At 42.2% G+C, this 22,082-nt stretch overlaps 2 protein-coding genes across 2 annotated transcripts; one reads left to right on the forward strand and one right to left on the reverse strand.

Annotated features, from left to right (window-relative positions):
• The first annotated feature begins 477 nt into the window (after positions 1-477).
• On the forward strand, positions 478-6,465 carry LOC124258527 (G-protein coupled receptor 157-like). The gene is made up of 5 exons (XM_046692603.1): positions 478-719; positions 2,990-3,467; positions 3,907-4,118; positions 4,607-4,795; positions 5,304-6,465. The coding sequence occupies exons 2-5, from the start codon at positions 3,017-3,019 to the stop codon at positions 5,574-5,576; spliced, it is 1,125 nt and encodes a 374-aa protein (XP_046548559.1). The 5' UTR covers positions 478-719; positions 2,990-3,016; the 3' UTR covers positions 5,577-6,465.
• Positions 6,466-9,596: 3,131 nt separating this feature from the next.
• Positions 9,597-21,486, reverse strand: LOC124258529 (ATP-dependent DNA helicase PIF1-like). The gene is given in 11 exon segments (XM_046692605.1): positions 9,597-10,646; positions 11,467-11,612; positions 12,334-12,376; positions 12,378-12,422; positions 12,711-12,817; positions 15,273-15,412; positions 15,782-15,888; positions 17,402-17,519; positions 18,461-18,614; positions 19,782-19,871; positions 20,245-21,486. Coding segments are annotated over 11 exon segments (1,917 nt in total). The 5' UTR covers positions 20,963-21,486; the 3' UTR covers positions 9,597-10,397.
• Between the last annotated feature and the right edge of the window lie 596 nt (positions 21,487-22,082).

Raw genomic sequence — 22,082 nt, forward strand, 5'->3', positions numbered from 1 at the left:
ATGTTAGATTCGAACCCACGACAGCAGATCCTGGCATGGCTAAAGGGACACAGCCCTGTGCAATCTACCTCTACTCTGAAGGCACTGTAAGAGGCGACTAACGGGATCGGGTGGTCAGGCTCGCTGGCTTGGTTGACACATGTCATCGGTTCCCAGATCGATGCTCAGGCTGTTGATCACTGGATTGTCTGGTCCAGACTCGATTATTTAGAGACCGCCGCCATATAGCTGGAATATTGCTGAGTGCGGCGTAAAACTAAACTCACTCACTGAAGGCACTGCGTGTGATGGATCTTACGCATTACAACTACTTTTCATATCTTTTCAGGTACACTAGCTGAACATTCTCGTTGATTCATGGTAACCTCTCACTAGAATCGAGCAGGTTATATACGCTACTGTCGCGCATGCAACGTGTTTCGTCTAAGTTCACCCCTGTTATCGACATGCAATATACGAGATAACGACCCATCAGTAAGTGCGAATAGGATGATATCAACATGCCATGAACAACCAATATATCTACGTTATCTGCTGCAGAGGGAGTTGACGTGGAGGTGAAAGGTCACAAGCCACGATTGAGATGACATAAACGCGTATATTCAGAGATCAGCTCATTGGCATCAGATCCTACAAGTCGCGGATTGAAATCGACATGTTACGCTATGGCTGTTGAAAGTGATATGAACATGTTTGGATGAAAAGTTCGAGTAACGAAGGTAGGAAATCCACACGTGTTGTCAAGCTTATTTTTAACCTACACATTCCCTCAGTTCATGATCAGACACAACTAGTCATTGGTGGATGTTAAATATACTCCCATTCACCAAGCTCACTGTCTGCTGTTTCTCTGTATATCTAGAGCTAGATGTATTGTTTGGCAAATCTGTAATGCTTAACACTTGGTGAAAAGTGTCCGGATAAACGGGGTTACGTTGTATTATGTATTGCGTTGTATATATAAGTATGGCCCCGCGCGCCATTAATCGTCATGCCAACACTGTTGAATTACATTATTATTTAGTTCTCCATCCGATTCACATAACAAATCCACATGCTATGATGTACCAACACATTTTAGAATATTTTAAAGTTAGTTGTAAAGGGCTGTATAATCTGACTGAAAACTGGAGGGTACCGAATCAGGGTAAAATGTGTTATTTCAATGAGTTTTGAAAGGATGGGCAAACCGAAATATGAGTCTCATTAATCTATTCTGACAATGACCTACTTTTCAGCTGATCCGAATTTTCTCGTGTGAAAGTGAAAATAGACATCACAAACAACTATGGTTACAAATTGGTTATGGTTACGAATTCCAATTCCTTGTTTCATACGAAAATGGTATTTACAAATGAATTTTAATTTTAAACTTTAATAACATCGTATTTCTATACTTTATGGCGAGGTGTAGGCAGCATGATCTTAGCTAAGACGTCACAGACTGCCCCTGTTTAGTGAGATCGTAAAATGATTCACAATGCATCTGGCTCACTGGTTACACCTGTTATGTGTTTTTTGCGCTTATTCAGTGTAGTTCTGTAAAGCACAATGTGAGTGATGTAATATCAAGTCCGTACCAGACCGCCAAACTTTTCTAGCGGGAGAGCCTCGTTTTGATATTTCCACGATTTCCAGGTTTCCGTTTGTCAGAGCTCGCTGTTCGACAGAGCACTCTGCACGACGTGTTTGCAAGGATTAGAAGGAGCATAGTGTTGCACTAAACAAGTGCTTTGATGTATCAAATAATACTGATTAATAATTATGTATCCAGTTAAATGAATTGGTCCCAAAATTCTGGACTGGTTATTGTACTAGGAATAGGACGGGACCCAGTCAACAGGAAACAAGACTGCTGCGTAATCAATGTTTTGACTTGATTTGTTTAATATTCATTCGTCAAAAATGTGTGCCTGATTCGAAAACAAAGACGACAACATATTTCACCTCAGACTCTTAACCTCAGATATTTATGATTCGTGCAATCAAGTAATGATTTAATAAATCGTGTGTGACCATATTCAAGATGACCCTGTTTAGTGGCACTGATAATTAACAATAACCGTTACCTTCAACAGAAACCGATTTGAAAATAGACATTCTTCGTCCCAATCCGAATAGCTTTTTAGCACCAAACATTCAAACTTTAGTACAAACACAGAGTTACATTATTACACTTACATGATTGCGGGCCATCTAATGTTATTGTGTATGTTGTTTTGTGTGTTTTTTTAGAGCAGTTTAAAGAGAATTTAATAAAACCAACGAGTATACATGTGAGATTCGAACCCGTTACCCGCATGTTCACGGATGAGATCGATGCTCAAACTGTTGATCACTGGATTGTCTGGTTCAGACTTGATTATTTACATATCGCCGCCATATAGCTGGAATTACAAACAAACAAAACCCTCAACTCAATTTACAAATCACCTTGATATGCACACGTGGAACATATCTCACTGAAACAACACTCATCATCACATAGGGCAGGTCTACTGATAACGCGTGGACACGATTTCAGTGCTTGACCAGTGCTTCATGTGTTCGCTCGTTTACGTCATACAACGGGATATGTATACATACCCTGGACCATTTCACCATCAAAGGTTCGACACCATGCCCAATTTCCTTATTACTAACTTAGCATAGCATAGGATCGTGAGCTTAATCTGATCGTGGGACGTTATGTCTTGTATGCTTCTCAACGATGTATAGATCACCGGAATGTCTAGTCCAGACTCGATTATTTACAGACCGCCGCCACATAGCTGGAATATTGCTGAGTGTGGCGTAAAACTAAACTCACTCACTCACGATGCATGACACATTGGGTAATAGAGGATAGACAAGTATAACTACAAGCGACGTAAAATCACACCCACTTTTTTATGTTACTATTTAAGGGCCCATTATAAAAATATTCGTATGCTCAAAGCATGATCACTATAGCACGAGAATATAATACATGTTCAACTTGTGATTTCAGCTCTGATCAAATCAACACCAAGCAACCATGGTTCAAGTAACCCCGACCGTGCCTCCAGTCGGTCCGGGCCCCAACGCGACCTTCACCGCAGTCGACGCAGCTTACGTCATCATAACCAATGGCGTGTCCGTCATTTCCATTATTGGCAACCTCGTCATCGTCGGGTGCTACTACATGTACCACGACATCAGAACAACTGGTCGCAAACTACTGGTCTGCCTCAGTATTGCGAACTTCATCATGTGTATAGCGGCTCTGCTGCAGGCGGCGACGTTCTACAAGAGCACGGAGCGGGTGTTGCAGGAACGTAGTGTGTTGTGTGAGACGGCGGCCTTGTTTACAGTGTACTCGCACACGGCGATGTGTTTGTGGACAGACGCCATCGGCTTCTATCTGTTCCTCTGTATGACGTTACGCTTCATTGTGGTGGCCAACAGGGTGACGTGGCTGTTCCACGTGTTTTCATGGATTATGCCAGGTACTTGGTGGGACAAATATACTTCCCTTGTTGTTACAATTTTACATGTTTAAACACTAATATGATGTTTGGAATTATAACTGTGACCAAATTTGATTTGTTCATTTTTGTTTATTGACATTCCTACTTGCTGAGTGTTTCAGTTTCTGATAAACAAGGCTGAATTTCATTAATCAGTTTTTTGGGACTGCAAACGTCATGTGACCAAGAACTATATTTACTCACTTAACAGCTGAAGACGTCAATATCCTCATCTTTTGCCACGACGCACAGTTTAGTGACTGGTGGGAATGATGGGAAGGAAACATTACGGTTATCTCATTCCTAACGTGTTACCGATGGACAGACGTAACGCTACGTACACTTTGAAAACCAGATCCAGTTTGTTGCATCGTTTCACATATTTTACCACTTGATAGTATGGTATCTCTTGTTGTAGCTGTCGTTGCCTTTTCTGCCGGCGCCTCCGACGTCTACGGGTACGACGACACGTTTCTGCGTAAACACCGTCGCCCAGCGCCATGTTGGATCAGCGACAGAGTCTCCAATAAAATGGACTGGTATTTTGTCACTGTCGAAGGCTGGACGCTGGCGTCCTATTTGGCGTCTATCCTGCTGTATGTGGTCATCACGTGCAGCGTTAACTGGAAGGTACGCCATGAACGTCGTTTACATCAACGTCATTCTCCGCAGTTTAGTGATGTTTAAAGTAAATCTAAGTTAGAATTGGTCCCTAGTAACCTGGGCTTAGATTTTCGAAGCTCTCTTAGCGCTAAGATAGTCGTAAGTCCCATACATTAACATTAACTTACGACTGTCTTAGCGCTAAGAGAGCTTCGAAAATCTAGGCCCTGTTCTTGTCCCGAAAACCTGCTGTTCGTACGATGGTGTGGTATTGTGTCACTACTTCTCACAGGGGCGGTCGGGTAGCCTAGTGGTTAAAGCGTTCGCTCGTCACGCCGAAGACCCGGGTTCGATTCCCAACATGGGTACAATGTGTGAAGCCCATTTCTGGTGCTCCCCGCCGTTATTTAATGCAGTAAATACAGCATTTGGAGGTGAGTGTCGAGTGACGTGCATTAGATTGGTACTGTTAACTCACACTGGCCTTGTCAAACCGTTTGCCTTTTTATTAACAGGCGATCAAAAAGGTTGATCGTGAGTACGTCATAGAGGACATGGCTATTCAGACAGCCAATAAACAACTCCGTTACATCCCTATCATCTTCATATGTCTGCGCATCTGGGGAACGCTGTACTTCTTGTGTGTCCAGTACGGCACCGCCAGGGCAAGGGACCTGTTTGCTGATTGGCTACTCATTGCAAAGGTGAGCTGTGCTGTAGCATTAATCAAAACAAAAGGACATTTCTGATTGGCTGCTAGATTATATCTGCTAAAGATATAGTTTGTCAGAGACTGACTTAAAACCAAAGTCTAGTGCATCCGGATAGTCTTTCCTTAAGATATCTGACCCGTGAAGATCGGGGTTAGAATGGTCCTCAGTAACCCATGCTTTTTCGTAAGAGGCGCCTAACGGGATCAGGTGGTTGGTTGGTCGGGACTTGGTTGACACAATCATGTCATCGTATACCAATTGCGTACATAGATGCTCATGCTGTTGATCCCTGGATTGTCTGGTCCAGACTCGATTATTTACAGACCGCCGCCATATAGCTGGAATATTGCTGAGTGCGGCGTTAAACAACAAACCAACCAACCTTAAGATATGTTTACGTCTACTGTAAAAAGTAAGTTACTATACTGTTTGACACTGAAAGGGGTCTCTGTCTCTGGAACATGGTCTTATATATGTAAATATATCCTTATCATCGCAGGCCATAGGCGACAACTCAATCGGACTGGCCAACTGTATGCTGTTCCTGTTGTCTATCAAAGCTATGCGGAAACGAATAGCCAGGTGGTTCAGTGAAAGGTGCAAGGGCAAGGTCAGCATGCCAGAGAATTGGCGGCCATCTATCATCGTCAGACGGATGCAGAAGAAAAAGGCTAAAGGCCTGGACCTCTCCGGTATATCCTTGGACTTCCCCACAAATGAAGATTCGTCCTCCATCGTCGACGACGATATCCTGTTTGAACGGGAAGTTTGATCTTTTCACCTGAACTTACTCCTAGCTAATGCACAAGGAATAGCTAGAAACATGGCGGTAAACTATTATGTAACCAACAGACATTGATATAAGAACACATAGTAAGGGTGTAGTATTTCCAATTGTGCTTCTTACCAGCTATCAACATATACAAGTATCCGAGGATGTTTTGAATGGTGTTTGAACACTATATGATCTTGACCTTATATTGATATGACCTGGCCCTTACTCAAGTATGTTGCTATGGCTGCATTTACTGCACCAGAATTACAATGTTTGATGTACAGCGTTCATTCTCAGAGTAGCTTTGCTTTGTGTCGCGATGTATCCATGGTCTACACGTGCTACTCTTATTGCACCATCCTTATTCGGCTGTTGTGCTGTACATAAAAGTTTCATGGGTTTAGAGACGTTTTACCTGTATGGCATGCACGTAAAGATACATGGTGAGAGTTGCGCTTGCTATCATGAGGACTAGTTTGAAGCTGCTCTCATGCTGGCACAGCTTCGGTCCACAGAATCTATGTTTAGCTGTGAGGGACCGTTCATAATTTATGGCTATGGGGTGGTGGTGGTGGTGGTGTGTGTGGTGGTGTGAGATGATGATTTTAAGGGTGGGGGGTGTCACCCATTTGTTCTGGGGAGGTAGGGGGTGAGCAATATTTGTACATAGATATATTAAAAAATTATGCTTAAAAATGATGGGAAGGGGGAAGGGGGTAATTGATTTTGTACATGATATGCAAGGGAAATCAACTACTTTGTACGTGAGGTGATGTGAAATTGGGTTTAACGTCGTGCTTGAAAATATTTCGCTCCTATGACGACGTACATGCGTGTGTATGTGTATGTGCGGCTGCTTGTACTAGCCCAGACTTAAGCTGGTTTTATAATGCTAGCCCACTGAGATACCATGCCGCAGTGCAGCATGAATACCCCACTCAGACACATTATACTGACTCCGAGCCGACCAGTCCTTGTTGTACCCATTAATGCCGCACGTCTTTTGGTATGACGCGGTCGGGGATCGAACCCGCGACCTTCCGCTCTCCGGGCGGACGCTCTAACCACTACACCACGGAGGCGGTCACTTTGTACGTAAAGTTTAGGGGAAGTCATTCACATTGTACTTGCCTCTGCATATAAATCATCACACACTCACCCATTACAAGGACCATGAATGACATAACATAGCTGTATGATGTTATAGTTTTAGTGATAATAAATGTTTGTAAATTTCAAAATTGCCCTTTGATTGTGACACTTTTATTGTCTTGGTAGGCCAGATACTTATACTCTGTGCACTGTTCTACCGAGACTATCATTTGTAGAAGATTTGCATCTGTATTCAGAGTGAAATTAAATCACTTGAGACATTAAAAGCTTTTTAGTCCTTGCATTGGGAAACAATGACTCCAGTGTGATAAATCTCGAGACAGTGATAATGCTTGCTTATGGAACATCTAGAACCAGTCTCATTCAGTCTGACACGATACCTCTCTACAACAAGATCAGACAGACTTTCCATGGGTCACGTCCGGAGAACTCTGGGCGAACTTCTGCTGCCCAGAAGAAATTAAGAAAAACAATGGATATTTGTAAATGATTCGGCCTCAGTTCACTTATGTCATTAAGGTCCCCACCTGGAAGTTTCCGAAAAGAAACCCAACAAAATACACGTTCCCTTATGAAATCCTTGGTGTCCAGAAACCACCCGTCACTGAACAGAGGGTCAACATTTCTACATGCATTAGAACTGCCTTTGTTGGTTCGTTTTCAGATACAAAAGACTTGTTTACCTGCACGCTTCGTTCAGTGGTTTCCGAGGATTCATTTAATTGAACGTTTGTGAGATTTTGACGCAAGGTATATCACGTCTGAGTAGAATAGGTGAGATCCGGAACTAGGTTCTAATGAGAGATTCCAAGTAAGAAAACAGGTCCCTGCAACCTGTGCTTGTTGAGAGTCCATCATGGCTCGATTACTTGGATGGTGGATTTCTTCGTATCACATCTTTTAAATGTTTATCCGAATGCATTTGGTAAAGGGAAGTAACTCGGTTGTTTTCGTTGCGAGTTTTGATAACTCCGTGAAACCGATGACCAGTACTAAAGAATACTATACGAGGTCTCATTACATACGAATTATAATGAACGAGTGTCCTTCCTATGGTATCTGACCGAGCGAAAGCGAGGTCAGATAACATAGGAAGGTCACGAGGCTGTCTTGTAACATTCGTATGTAATGAGACCGAGTGTGGCATTTTATTTATTACCCACGTCTTACATGCATTAAATTGACAAAATAGCGTATTTTTGTATTTTTTCGTTTCAAACCGAAACCGGTTTCATGAAGAGGTTGCGGAAGAGTTTTGTACTGTAGTACAAGATTTGCATGACGTCACACTGTAATGACGACGCTGCCTTGGTAACCGACGTCACGATGCATGTCAGTTGTCATCGCCTTGTACAACCTCCTACAGTAAACTACTCCGTAGCACCGCGTTTCTTGGTTTGCAGTTGCTTCAATCGGCTAACATCACTGGTGGAAACATTGCGTTTATGTTTTCGACGGATATAATGTCTCAGTTCGGCTCACAATTAAACAGCGACACGGCAACGTTCGCGATGTTTACATTCCCACAATGCATTTAAGTTGTAGAATGATTGAATTCACGTGTTGAAGAATGAAAAAATAGTTACGTCAGAATGTGACCTGAATGAGAGGTCATCGGTTATCCAATCAAATCGTTATAATCTCAGGTCAAGTCGTTACGACACAGGTCAACGTGATACGACACTCGTGTGACGTACGAGATTAGTATGCAACTACCCATACGTTGACCACGTGGGTAATAATAAAGAATGTCGGCGAGATCAATTCAACCGATCCTCAATCCAACACCGGAATAATAGTCACCAATGGATCCACATCTGTTGACTGATGGATGAAATAACTAATGACACTAAACATGTTTATTATCATTCCAGAAACAAACATTAAGAGTTTGGTTACATATAAAACATAAATATATAAAAACAACAACATCCTTGAGTTGATAATATTAAGAAGTTTATATACAAACGGAGGTATTATTGTAGCCTGGCCTTGTAAAACCCTCACAGGTAGGGCTGGGGACGATACATATTGCTATATTCACCTGCAATAAGATACGTATCACGATACATACACGATATTTGAAAGAATGACACACGGTATCAAGATTTAAAATGATTCATTTCAAGGTATTTGTGCATAACAATAACACTGTTGTAATAAACAAACAAGTAACTCCATCATACTTGCGTATTTTCTCTAAATAAGTACTGTAACACGTTTAAGATAATACTGTTTTGAAAAAAAGTTGTGTATGGTTTTGTATCGATACACCAGTCAACGATACGATAGCTGTATCAAACTTAAATGTATCGCATCGGTGAATCGTCCCAGCCCTACTCACAGGTTAACATCAGGGCAGTGTTTTTGAGTCGACCCGTGAAGAATCTTATTGAGTATTACTATTGACATGATACTATCCAAGTACAACTACCATTATGTCACATTTTTGTGTAAACCTACCTATATCTTACAACATACTAATATTATGTAAAGTCATCAATTTTCACTATTCATGTAAAGCCACTAGAATGTTAATATTTATGTAAAACTGCCAAAATTTCACACTTCATGTAAAATACTAATATTTAACCTTTTGAAGACAAAACACGCTGTACTAAAACACTGCTAAAATTACAACATTGTTTCAGAAGTGATATGTGGAGTCTATTACTATACACATGGTAAACATTTTGTTTATAACCGAGTATACAATGGACATCACCAGAATAAATAGACAGACTGAGATCATATTGAAACTATGCATTTGCAGCATGTGAAAGACTGAAGTGTTTTCCCATGTGTCTACTATGTTCCTTTTAGGAGGCAGAAATCCTAGTCATATTGTGATTGCTGCTCTCATGGTACTTCGAAACTCAAGTGAAACATAACAGAGGCTTACTGTTCTTAGAATTGCACCCAGAATGATTGTTTTGTTTTGTTTTGTTTCTACAGAGTACAAAGAAGTGAGTGAGTGAGTGAGAGTACTTTTAACACATACTTGAGGACAAGTCAGCCTTATGTTGCAACAAGGTTGAAAGGACAGTTATCACTAAAGGGTTGAATCAACTTGAATGATCAATCAGAGATCACCCTGAGTGATGTAACTCTTCAAATGACTGGGTTTTTTTAAAGAACAATTGCATATTTTAGTATAAAGATCACTTTAGCCTATTTACTTGACATTTTTGTCAACTGTTGCCAAATATCACCTGATACAATGTTTCTAGTCTCTCCCTCCATCGCTCTCAACCATGGTTAGAAGAGGCAAATATGTTTTATTTGAAGGATGAGGGATATTTATAAAAATCCACATTTTCACCTTATTTTCCTGCATTGGTCAGTACAGCAAAAACGTTATGCAAAAACTGAATTTGTTGTTGAAGCTGATTGTATGATATATGCAGAGTTCTGTCCCTTGTCCTTGCTACAGACCCTGACAAAATTAACTTCCTTATCTTTCAGATAAACACTGTCAAAGAGTATAAAAGGTACTTCAGTTGAAGCCTTTGTCATAAAAATAATGCTTATTTCCTCTGACTTCTGAACACTGCAGAGATAATGTGAAAACCATGAGACTTAACCCATGTGGTTAACCCTTCCATAGTAGGAGAGGCTGATGTCAGAGGGTGCCGATTGTCGAGGGGGAGATTTCTGTTTCTCTTCATGATTGTCTGTTCATGATTGTCTGTTGCACAAGCATGTCTACCAGTGACTGGGTGGGAGGGGTGCATCTGCAGCAACATAGTCCCCCATGCTTGTCTGCAGCATCTTCTGCGACAGCTGCAGCTTGTGGTAGAAGCGCAACACCTCAGTATTGGCCCGCACACAGCTGCGGTCAAAGTCCAGCACTCGCAGGCCCTCCAGGCTCTTGGCCCGGGATAACGCCACATACGCCTGGCCGGCCTCGAACACCCTGGCCAGTGAGATCTCCACACAGTCCAGCGTCATGCCCTGCACACACAGATGGATCAGTAACAAGACATGCTAACAGTATCATATTAATACATACCAGCATACCTCATCTAAATGATATGACTAAAATGCATTGCTAAAAATAACATAAAAATATTGTGCACAGACAAATATTGATAGTGATATAAAAGTGTATTCTGTTTCCAATAAGGAAATTTGAACGAAACATTCTAAAACAGTAAACATATACAATGATACAGATGTAAATAGAAACTATGAAGTAGTGGAGAATATATGAATACATATTTAATTATTTCACTTCCCTTGCACAACTCTGAGTTACTTTGATATTTATACATTCATTAGTTCAACAGTTAGTGAGTAAGGTTAGGTTAAATGCTTCTATTCCCAATTTGTTGTCACTTCATACGTGCTTGATATGAAAGGTAGGTCGAGGTGATGTAGGTCTTAGACTTTAATGACTGAAACCCACCAGGAGAAGATGGTGCAGACAAACCAGGAATCAAACCCAAGATCATGCATTTCTAAGGGAAAAATTCCACAGACATGGAATGAAGTATAAAAGTTTTTATCGTATAACATGTTTTATCAGCGGAGGCTTGAATCTGGTGAGTGAGTGAGGGAGTGAGAATTTTACACCAGTTTCTTGAAAGCAATATTCCAGTCATTAATTGTTTTAATGTTAAGACCATCATTGCGCCAGGAGGGGAATAATACCAAGACTTGCATGTGACAATGCATCGCTCTGACCACGTGGTTACCACCATGAACATTGTAATGGGTAATGACCTCCCAAACTAAACAGCAACAATGGTGACAAACTGTAGACACCACTAACCTGACTCTTGTGTATAGAGATGGCCCAGGCCAGTTTGAGGGGAACCTGTTTCCGCATGAGGACCACCCCACTGCCAGCCTTCATGGCCCAGCGTACAGGCTTGATCACTTCCTCCAGGCCACAGGCGAACTTCACACGGGGGAATCCTGCAACAACAGAGATGCGTCAGCAATGCAAGGAATCTCGAAAGGACAGCATCAGCTTCCACTTGGACTCCCAGATTGGTGAATCTTGGTCATTTATAATGGGGTGGTCGTAACAAATGACCAATCCTATATAATGTTAAAACCTATAACTTTGCTTTTGGAAAAAAATCCAACAAAAGCAACTCAGAACTGTTTCTTAATTTTGTACCCCTACTATATAATTGTGATCATTCTTGTGATCCTCTTTAGCTGTTATACTATCACCTATAACCCCTTCCCTTCAAATCTTCATAAATAATTCCATATTCATTTTTTTAATTGATAATACCTAAAAGAAATTTGAAAGTACAAAAAATACCATGGGTTGGTTTGAACATGTACAATTGACTGAGCGAGTTTGGTTTTATGCCGCTTTTAGCAATATTCCAGCAGTATCACGGCAGGGGACACCAGAAATGGGCTTCACACATTGTGCCAAAACCCGGGTCTTCAGCGTGACGAGCGAAAGCTTTAACCACTAGGCTACCCACCGCCCCTGAATATATACAACACATGACATACAGACAATGCTTCTGAAGAACACTGGACACTAAAGAGCTACCTGCAGGGGAGATTCCGAATGTTTACCTCAGTTTGTTTCAACCTTCCCATTAGTGCTAACATAACATCAAACTGAGACCCTTCATCTATGGCAGAACAAGTACAGCAAGTTTCTACACACCATCACTACTGTTCTCGAAGCCAGTGATGACACCGCGAGCTCCCGTTCACCAACCCTCTCTGCACTTCCATATTCTTTGCCAGCATCACCTGTAACCATAGCAACAGTGACTGACTGATTATAATCGCTTCTAATATTTGATGCATGGGAGTGAGTGGATGGTTGGGTGGGGGGTGATTGGATTGTTTGTGGTTAATTAAAGACACCTGGAGATAAAACAGGACAAAGCACAGCGTCTGGGGACCTGTTCACTCTTGGAATACCAAATGAGAAACGTTCTGGGTACCTATTCGGCATAGGTGTCCACACTGAGACAAGCCTGTGTTAGTGGAGACCTATCTGTAGATCATGAAGCACACATTCAGATCCCAACTCACCTGTGCCCCCAGCCTCAGCAGCAGTTTGTCTGGCACCGGACAGAGGTTGTTGATCTGTTTGCTGTACACTGGGTCGGTGTCTGTTGCGTGAAACATACGACTCTCACCTGAAATCAACAATCTCTGATTTCACTATTGTCACACTCTGTTAATACTGTTATGTAGTCAATAACCAAAACAATCGCCCATGTAGTCACTATCACACACTACCATCCACAGCTTCAGAAGGTATCTTTACCTTGGGCCGTCCAGTGTCTCCTAGGTATGGAATGGACAAAGCGTATTGTCTCTGTATGTTATGGACAGTGTGTACAGTGCCTACTCTCTGTTATGGACAGTGTGTACAGTGCTTACTCTCTGTTATGGACAGTGTGTACAGTGCTTACTCTCTCTGTTATGGACAGTGTGTACAGTGCCTACTCTCTGTTATGGACAGTGTGTACAGTGCTTACTCTCTCTGTTATGGACAGTGTGTACAGTGCTTACTCTCTCTGTTATGGACAGTACCTACTCTCTCTGTTATGGACAGTGCCTACTCTCTCTGTTATGGACAGTGTGTACAGTGCCTACTCTCTGTGTTATGGACAGTGCCTACTCTCTATGTTATGGACAGTGTGTACAGTGCCTACTCTCTGTGTTATGGACAGTGTGTGACAGTGCCTACTCTCTGTGTTATGGACAGTGCCTACTCTGTGTTATGGACAGTGTGTACATTGCCTACTCTCTGTGTTATGGACAGTGCCTACTCTCTATGTTATGGACAGTGTGTACAGTGCCTACTCTGTGTTATGGACAGTGTGTACAGTGCCTACTCTGTGTTATGGACAGTGCCTACTCTCTGTTATGGACAGTGTGTACAGTGCCTACTCTGTGTTATGGACAGTGTGTACAGTGCCTACTCTCTGTGTTATGGACAGTGTGTACAGTGCCTACTCTCTGTGTTATGGACATGGACAGTGTGCCTCTGTGTTATGGACAGTGTGTACAGTGCCTACTCTCTCTGTTATGGACAGTGTGTACTGCCTACTCTCTGTTATGGACAGTGCACCTACCTCTCTGTTATGGACAGTGTGTACATTGCCTACTCTCTGTGTTATGGACAGTGTGTGTTATGGACAGTGCCTACTCTCTCTGTTATGGACAGTGTGTACAGTGCCTACTCTCTGTGTTATGGACAGTGTGGACAGTGCCTACTCTCTGTGTTATGGACAGTGTGTACAGTGCCTACTCTGTGTTATGGACAGTGTGTACAGTGCCTACTCTCTGTGTTATGGACAGTGTGTACAGTGCCTACTCCTATGTTATGGACAGTGTGTACAGTGCCTACTCTCTGTTATGGACAGTATGTACAGTGCCTACTCTCTGTTATGGACAGTGCCTGCCTACTCTCTCTGTTATGGACAGTGTGTACATTGCCTACTCTCTGTGTTATGGACAGTGTGTTATGGACAGTGCCTACTCTCTGTGTTATGGACTCTGTGTGTACAGTGCCTACTACTCTGTGTTATGGACAGTGTGTACCAGTGCCTACTCTCTGTGTTATGGACAGTGTGTACATTGCCTACTCTCTGTTATGGACATGGACAGTGCCTACTCTCTGTGTTATGGCCTGTTATGGACTGTACTCTACTCTATGTTATGGACAGTGTGTACAGTGCCTACTCTCTGTGTTATGGACAGTGTGGACAGTGCCTACTCTCTGTTATGGACAGTGTGTACATTGCCTACTCTCTGTGTTATGGACAGTGCCTACTCCCTATGTTATGGACAGTGTGTACAGTGCCTACTCTCTGTTATGGACAGTGTGTACAGTGCCTACTCTCTGTGTTATGGACAGTGTACAGTACTACTCTGTGTTATGGACTATGTTATGGACAGTGTGTACAGTGCCTACTCTCTGTGTTATGGACAGTGTGGACAGTGCCTACTCTGTGTTATGGACAGTGCCTACTCTCTATGTTATGGACAGTGTGTACAGTGCCTACTCTCTGTGTTATGGACAGTGTGTACAGTGCCTACTCTGTGTTATGGACAGTGTGTACAGTGCCTACTCTCTGTGTTATGGACAGTGTACAGTGCCTACTCTCTGTACAGTTATGGACAGCGTGTATGGACAGTGCCTACTCTGTGTTATGGACAGTGCCTGCCTACTCTCTGTGTTATGGAGTGTGTGTGCCTACTCTCTATGTTATGGACAGTGTGTACAGTGTTATGGACAGTGTGTACAGTGCCTACTCTGTGTTATGGACAGTGTGTACAGTGCCTACTGTGTTATCAGTGCCTACTGTTATGGACAGTGCCTACTCTCTGTGTTATGGACAGTGTGTACAGTGCCTACTCTGTGTTATGGACAGTGTGTACAGTGCCTACTCTCTGTGTTATGGACAGTGCCTACTCTCTATGTTATGGACAGTGTGTACAGTGCCTACTCTGTTATGGACAGTGTGTACAGTGCCTACTCTCTGTGTTATGGACAGTGTGTACAGTGCCTACTGTGTGTTTTATGGACAGAGTCTCCAGTGCCTAATGCCTACTGTGTGTCCTGGTGTGAAGAGTCCCTACCAGTCAGCTTCTGCAGGTGATGGTTGTTGAGTTGTTCCACATCCTCCTTGTGTGTACACAGTCTGGTTGCTAGGATACCATCTTTCTGGATATTGTGGCGGGCAGTTGCCTTCAGCGTGTTCTGAACATCATCAGAACATCTGTCATATATGAAAAACAAGTAAAATTTCAGAGCTTTGGCAAATAATACCGCTGAAACATCTTCCCAAACATCTTCACTCCCTCTCTTGTATCACTGGTCATTGTCGTCTTTAAAATTGGTTTTCGGACTCTGGTTTCAGTGACACAGGAAAGTAATCTGTGTCTAAACTCTTAAAGAAATAATGGAGTACTGAGAGCTCTTTCGCTTTCCCCGACAACACAGGCTCCAAGCTTGTCTTTATGTCCACTAAGTGAGTACAAGATGGTTAAAATGTGTGACTTCATTAATTTGTTCCACTATCCCAAAGGCAGTGGTTCGCCTGGTCCTGAGGTGGAACGTTGCTGAGTGATGAACCAACACTTCGTACCTGCCAATTCTGATGTTCTGCAGCACGTTGATGAAGTGTCTGTCGGACTGTCTCCGCACCTCACTGAGTTCCAGGTTGACATGCATACACTTCTGCCACGCCCTTGACTGTAACCAACAGACAGTTCTAACACTGTGTTAACAGTCCAACACAATCATGTCCTATGTAACACAATCTCCCTTCATATAACATTGTTTTCCTTCTTATGTCCTTCTAAATCTTCATATGGCAATTTTCTTGAATATATAAATTAGACATGTGATTTCTCTATATACATATCAATTTCACTATATATCACACCATCTCTTAATGTACACAAGCTCTCTGTGTGTAACACAAACGCTCTACATGTAAGACAATCTTGTATGACATAATGTATGTTTAACACTAGCTCTTAATGTGTAACACAATTCCCCTTCACTTTCAACATATCGTTGAAGATGCTGAATAACCAATTTGTTTTGTTTAACATAATCAATCAAGAGTATATATGTATATATTCCACATGCTTAAGACACTGAATGTTCCAGAGTGTAGGCTGACCCCAGTCTGTGGGAGGAGCCTACTGCTGGACAAGTGTCAGACTGACCTGAGTGTAGGCTGACCCCAGTCTGTGGGAGGAGCCTACTGCTGGACACGTGTCAGACTGACCTGAGTGTTAGGCTGACCCCAGTCTGTGGGAGGAGCCTACTGCTGGACAAGTGCCAGACTGACCTGAGTGTAGGCTGACCCTAGTCTGTGGGAGGAGCCTACTGCTGGACACGTGTCAGACTGACCTGAGTGTAGGCTGACCCCAGTCTGTGGGAGGAGCCTAGCTGGACTGCCAGACTGACCTGAGTGTAGGCTGACCCCAGTCTGTGGGAGGAGCCTACTGCTGGACACGTGTCAGACTGACCTGAGAGGCTGAGTCTGTGGGAGGAGCCTACTGCTGGACAAGTGCCAGACTGACCTGAGTGTAGGCTGACCCTAGTCTGTGGGAGGAGCCTACTGCTGACCCCAGTCTGTGGGAGGAGCCTACTGCTGGACAAGTGCCAGACTGACCTGAGTGTAGGCTGACCCCAGTCTGTGGGAGGAGCCTACTGCTGGACACGTGCCAGACTGACCTGAGTGTAGGCTGACCCCAGTCTGTGGGAGGAGCCTACTGCTGGACACGTGCCAGACTGACCTGAGTGTAGGCTGACCCCAGTCTGTGGGAGGAGCCTACTGCTGGACACGTGTCAGACTGACCTGAGTGTAGGCTGACCCCAGTCTGTGGGAGGAGCCTACTGCTGGACAAGTGCCAGACTGACCTGAGTGTAGGCTGACCCCAGTCTGTGGGAGGAGCCTACTGCTGGACAAGTGCCAGACTGACCTGAGTGTAGGCTGACCCCAGTCTGTGGGAGGAGTCTGAGTGTAGGGAGGAGGAGCCTACTGCTGGACAAGTGCCAGACTGACCTGAGTGTAGGCTGACCCCAGTCTGTGGGAGGAGCCTACTGCTGGACAAGTGTCAGACTGACCTGAGTGTAGGCTGACCCCAGTCTGTGGGAGGAGCCTACTGCTGGACAAGTGTCAGACTGACCTGAGTGTAGGCTGACCCCAGTCTGTGGGAGGAGCCTACTGCTGGACAAGTGTCAGACTGACCTGGAAACAGAACTTCCTCTTGACCGCCTGATCTTTGATGACCGGCGGCAGTTGCAGGAAGTCTCCACACACTATCAGCTGGATCCCGCCGAATGGTTCATCTGTCTGACGCATAACTCTGAAAATACACCACACAAAACACACTCATTTGTTTGTTGTTAAACAATGGAGTCAACAGTATTAAACTAATACTGTAAGTAAATATTTGGGTCAGAAAATCCAATGATTGACACAATAAGTATTGATGAAGTAGGGTGACACACAATCAACAAGTGATCAAGCCTCCGTTTAGTCATCTCTCACAACAAATATGGGGATGTATATTCTTACTTGGAAAATTTGGAATCCCCACCAGTGAAAGTGGAACATCAATACGTCATGCACATGTTCACCATTTTCTTCAGATGTTCAGGAGCATGCTCAATGTAACACACTCGACTCATCAAAAACAAATAAATCTCAGATATATACTACCCATCAAAAGTTAAGACTCACTTAAAACACTCACTATATGTTATGTATAAACATGTGGTTACATCGAAGATGAATTTCTCCACTAACTTGGGGGAACCAACTGCAAACCTTATGGAGATGAATTGCACGAGGATCATGAATTGCTGAAAAGTATGTGCAAATATTGTGCATCATGCATCAACTTGTTGTTTTATCATTTACTGAACTCATGGCAATAAACTTTTCAACGTTACGAATTTGTTTTACAATACATCTGTTCATGTGTAAACAGTACCCTTAAACTGTATGGAATATTTTGCAAAATCTAGTTTACATCAGTTGACTGAAGTAAGTGGCTACATTTACACTAGTGAGTCTAATCTTTTGATGGGGAGTATATGATATCTGATACGGCATGGATTAATGTTCCACACACACCCCAAGCTGCAAAATGCAAAAGATTAAATTATCTAATGGCAGCTAATGCAAAGAACCACCATACGCATGGGTAATTAACACTGACATGCAAGAAGACACACTATTGATGAAAGGAAGAAAGCACAAGAATAGGTCACTTCAGAATTTTTTCAATATTGATCTGGTTACCTGGCAACTGTTTCCAGCTTGTCAAAGAAGTCCCCATCCACCATAGATATTTCATCAATGATAAGATGGTGGCATTTCTTCCACTGCTGCGCCACCTGGGGACGAGATGCAAGCTCCACACACTGTTGTAGGGCGGCTCTTCCTGAACCAATACCTAGGATACAAGTCGGAAAATCTTTACATGAAGATCCGTCATGAAGGTCGTCCATAAAGTACTCAGCAGCCATTATGACCACATGATCCCATTTTGGAGAGCATAACTGTTACGCATATGAAGTTCTGCCCACCTTGTCCTGCTCATGAGTGAGTCAAGTTAAACACTGCTTTGAATGGGATTTCAGTTTATACTGGAGACCTGTGCCAGCTGAATGTTGGAGATAGTCTAAGTGATGCAGGTCTAACATGTATTTGAACTTTGGTGAACAACAGGAGAGAATGAATGGCAGATTCAACCCAGACAACAAGAGTATACCGAACAACAAACAGTGCTTAATCAGAACAACACCTGCCAGGTAAAGTAATGATCAGTTTCACCAATTTGGTTTCCATCCACAGTTTTCTTCTAATTGGTTCACATTATAACTATCCGTTAAATTAACCCATTTCAAGCTTTTCAATTCTGTTGAGTTGTGCTCTTTTTGTGAGATCACAAACCCCAGTACCTCAAACCAAACACAAAGCTATGCCCAGCCTCTAAGATGCTGCTGTAAATGTAAGTGAGTGAGTGAGTTTAGTTTTACACTACACTCAGCAATCTTCCAGCTATTTGGCAGTTGGTCTGTAAATTAATCGAGTCTGGACCAGACAATCCAGTGATCAACAGCATGAGCATCGATCTGCGTAATTGGGAACCGATGACATGTGTCAACCAAGTCAGCGAGCCTGACCACCCAATCCTGTTAGTCACCTCTTACAACAAGCATAGTCGCCTTTTGTGGCAAGCATGGGTTGCTGAAGACCTATTCTACCCCGGATCTTCACGGGTCTGTAAATGTAAGTAGAGTTGTTTCCCTTGATGACAGGGTGTGGTCCCAGTTCTGACACTAATTGATTAAACTGTCTAACCTCAAAGATGTACCTTCAAATGTTGGTAGAGTTGTTCCCCTTTAATGACAGGTTGTGATGACCATCAACTAAGTGAGTGAGTGAGTGAGTTGGATTTTACGCTGCTTTTAGCAATATTCCAGCAATATCATGGTGGGGGACACCAGAAATGGGCTTCACATGTACCCATGTGAGGAATCGAACCCGGGTCTTCAGCATGAAGAACGAACCACTAGGCTACCCCACCACCCCTCCATCAACTAAGATGTACTGGTACCTGCAAATGCGTGTAAAGTTGTCCCTCCTATATGGCAGGCTGCGACACCAGTACTGGCTGTGGCGAATGTGTGCTGAGGTGGCAGAGCTCCTAAAAATGAAGGTCAATGATCACAAAATTAAACATCACAAGTTGTTGAATTTTACTTTTTTCTGATCAACACAAAATAGGTGATGTTAAAGATGATAATAACAGGTCACTTATACAATTCAAGACTTCACACTTCTGGAGGCCATGATTGAAGCATTGGATGTTTTTACCATGTTCAACAAATCAATGTGCTTTCAAAGGAATTTCTCAGCTCCCTGGGAAGTACACTATCCAGTTTACCATTACCATCTCATCCTACCAGCTTCCAATTCACAGCTTGCTTAACAGAGGGGTATTTCAAGCAGTTAATAGGATTTATGGACACCTTATGGGACTTCACACAATGCTGTGTTTAATATGTCAACATAATTACCTATTATTCTCTTCAACAGGAAAGATTTGCCAGTCCCAGCACTGCCTGTAAAGAACACATTCCTTTTTCTGAGAACAGCTTCCAGAACAGTGTTCTGTTCCTTGCTAAGTTTCAGTGGGTTCACAACTCTAGATGGTGACATCATTGCTAAGCTCTTAGCCCTCTTAGCTTGCATTGTCATCTGAGACTCAGTCACATTTTCTTTCTCATCAACACGTTTCCTCTTCCCTGTCACCGTTGATTTCTGTGTTGGTGCTGCTAGTTTACTTTGTTCAAGTTTAGCTTTTGCAGAGTGAACTGTTTGTAGATCTTTAATCGTCAATGGACTAATGTCTTGAAATGATTTGGGAACATCAGATAAAAATTTCTTGCGCATACTCATAAAACCTTTTTGACGTAGACATTCTAATTTTGTATGCATTGTTTTCAGGAACATTATGAGTTTGTCCGGCGGGCAATTACTTAAAAGAAATTGAAGTTTATGATCTGGCAGTTTGATGGTAGCTTTGCCGTCTTTTACAAACTTCTTGTGGATTACTAATTCACGAATGGGGTATTTGACTTCTTTCTTGCTGTAACTGAGTTTAAGAATCATTTCAGAAAACTGGTCTCGACCAAGGACGAGCATGATGTTTCTGTGTTGAGTTTTCTTGATGACATCCCCAGTGGATGTCAGCTCCTCGATTGTCACGGTACAGGAGATGCATCCAGATTCCATGATGATTCACTGATAAAAGAGAAAAACAGTTTTTCCAACAAACTTTCCTTCAAAATAAAGCCTCATGATTAAAGCAGATAAGTGTTCAATACTTCCCACTTAAGAACCCAAAGTCTTTATCATTATCATGATTATGTTGTCTCCATGTTACAAAGAAGAACCACACTACATACTGTAACATCATCATCATGATGGTGTTATTCATTGTAAAACAGTGTTGTAATTGTACTAAAAAATATAAATCTTTAATGATGTCCCATTACAGTGTTTAAACAATGGATGAAAATCTAATAAAATCTAACGAATACATTTGGCCTTCAATTGCTTCATGATTCTATGGGTCTCTTTTGCGATGATGAGTGAACAGTTACATGACATACAGATGACAGGCTGATAAAAGGTATTTTTGTGCAAGGGTTTATGTTTTCTGTCCACAATAATTATCATATAATTTCATTAGTGTCTATGCAAAAGAGACAGGAGGCAATATAATATGTAAAAAATACTTTGACTGAAATAATAGTTTTACAAGACAATAAAAGAAACATTGTTTTGCAATCATTCACAACATCTTCAATAATGTCTTCTTCAAAATGTAGGCATCATCAATAAGAATCTAAGATTTTTGTCCTTGTAATGTAAATAATGGCCAAAAATGTAAATAATGACAAAAACTATACATACACGAAGTCAATTAATTGCTGGTCATTTATTTTAGTAATGGTCTCTCTTGCGTGTTTATCAAGCTAGAAACATGATATACTAACAGGCATGATTTATAAATATATAACAAATTATGTAGAACCATTAGATCAGCTGAGCTGATCATAAACATACCGTATATGGGCGTTAAGGGACAATCAATATCATCTGTCAAAATTATTCAGAATCTTGATATACATAAAAAAGACAACCCGTTGCATTGTTTCAATAAATCACATTAATACCGGTACCTCTTTGTCCACTGTTTCGTTTGGAGACAGTCAATGCTATGTGCTTTTGACTTTTCAGTCTTTTGTCAACAAAGCCATGCAATAAATTACGAGGATGTCACTTGAAAAATGCTGCAATGTAATTTCTATAAATGAAATCTAGATAAGTACATGTAATCAAGGATTTC

The sequence above is a fragment of the Haliotis rubra genome, unplaced genomic scaffold, assembly GCF_003918875.1.
Source record: "Haliotis rubra isolate DU_JTF1 unplaced genomic scaffold, ASM391887v1 Scf696, whole genome shotgun sequence".
Taxonomy (NCBI): domain Eukaryota; kingdom Metazoa; phylum Mollusca; class Gastropoda; order Lepetellida; family Haliotidae; genus Haliotis; species Haliotis rubra.

What these genes read in the sequence shown, in the direction of transcription:
- LOC124258527 (XM_046692603.1), top strand. Translation starts at nt 3,017, where the DNA reads ATGGTTCAAGTAACCCCGACCGTGCCTCCAGTCGGTCCGGGCCCCAAC. An exon ending in CGTGCAGCGTTAACTGGAAG is followed by an intron (nt 4,119 to 4,606) that starts GTACGCCATGAA and finishes TTTTATTAACAG; the next exon opens with GCGATCAAAAAGGTTGATCG. An exon ending in ATTGGCTACTCATTGCAAAG is followed by an intron (nt 4,796 to 5,303) that starts GTGAGCTGTGCT and finishes TTATCATCGCAG; the next exon opens with GCCATAGGCGACAACTCAAT.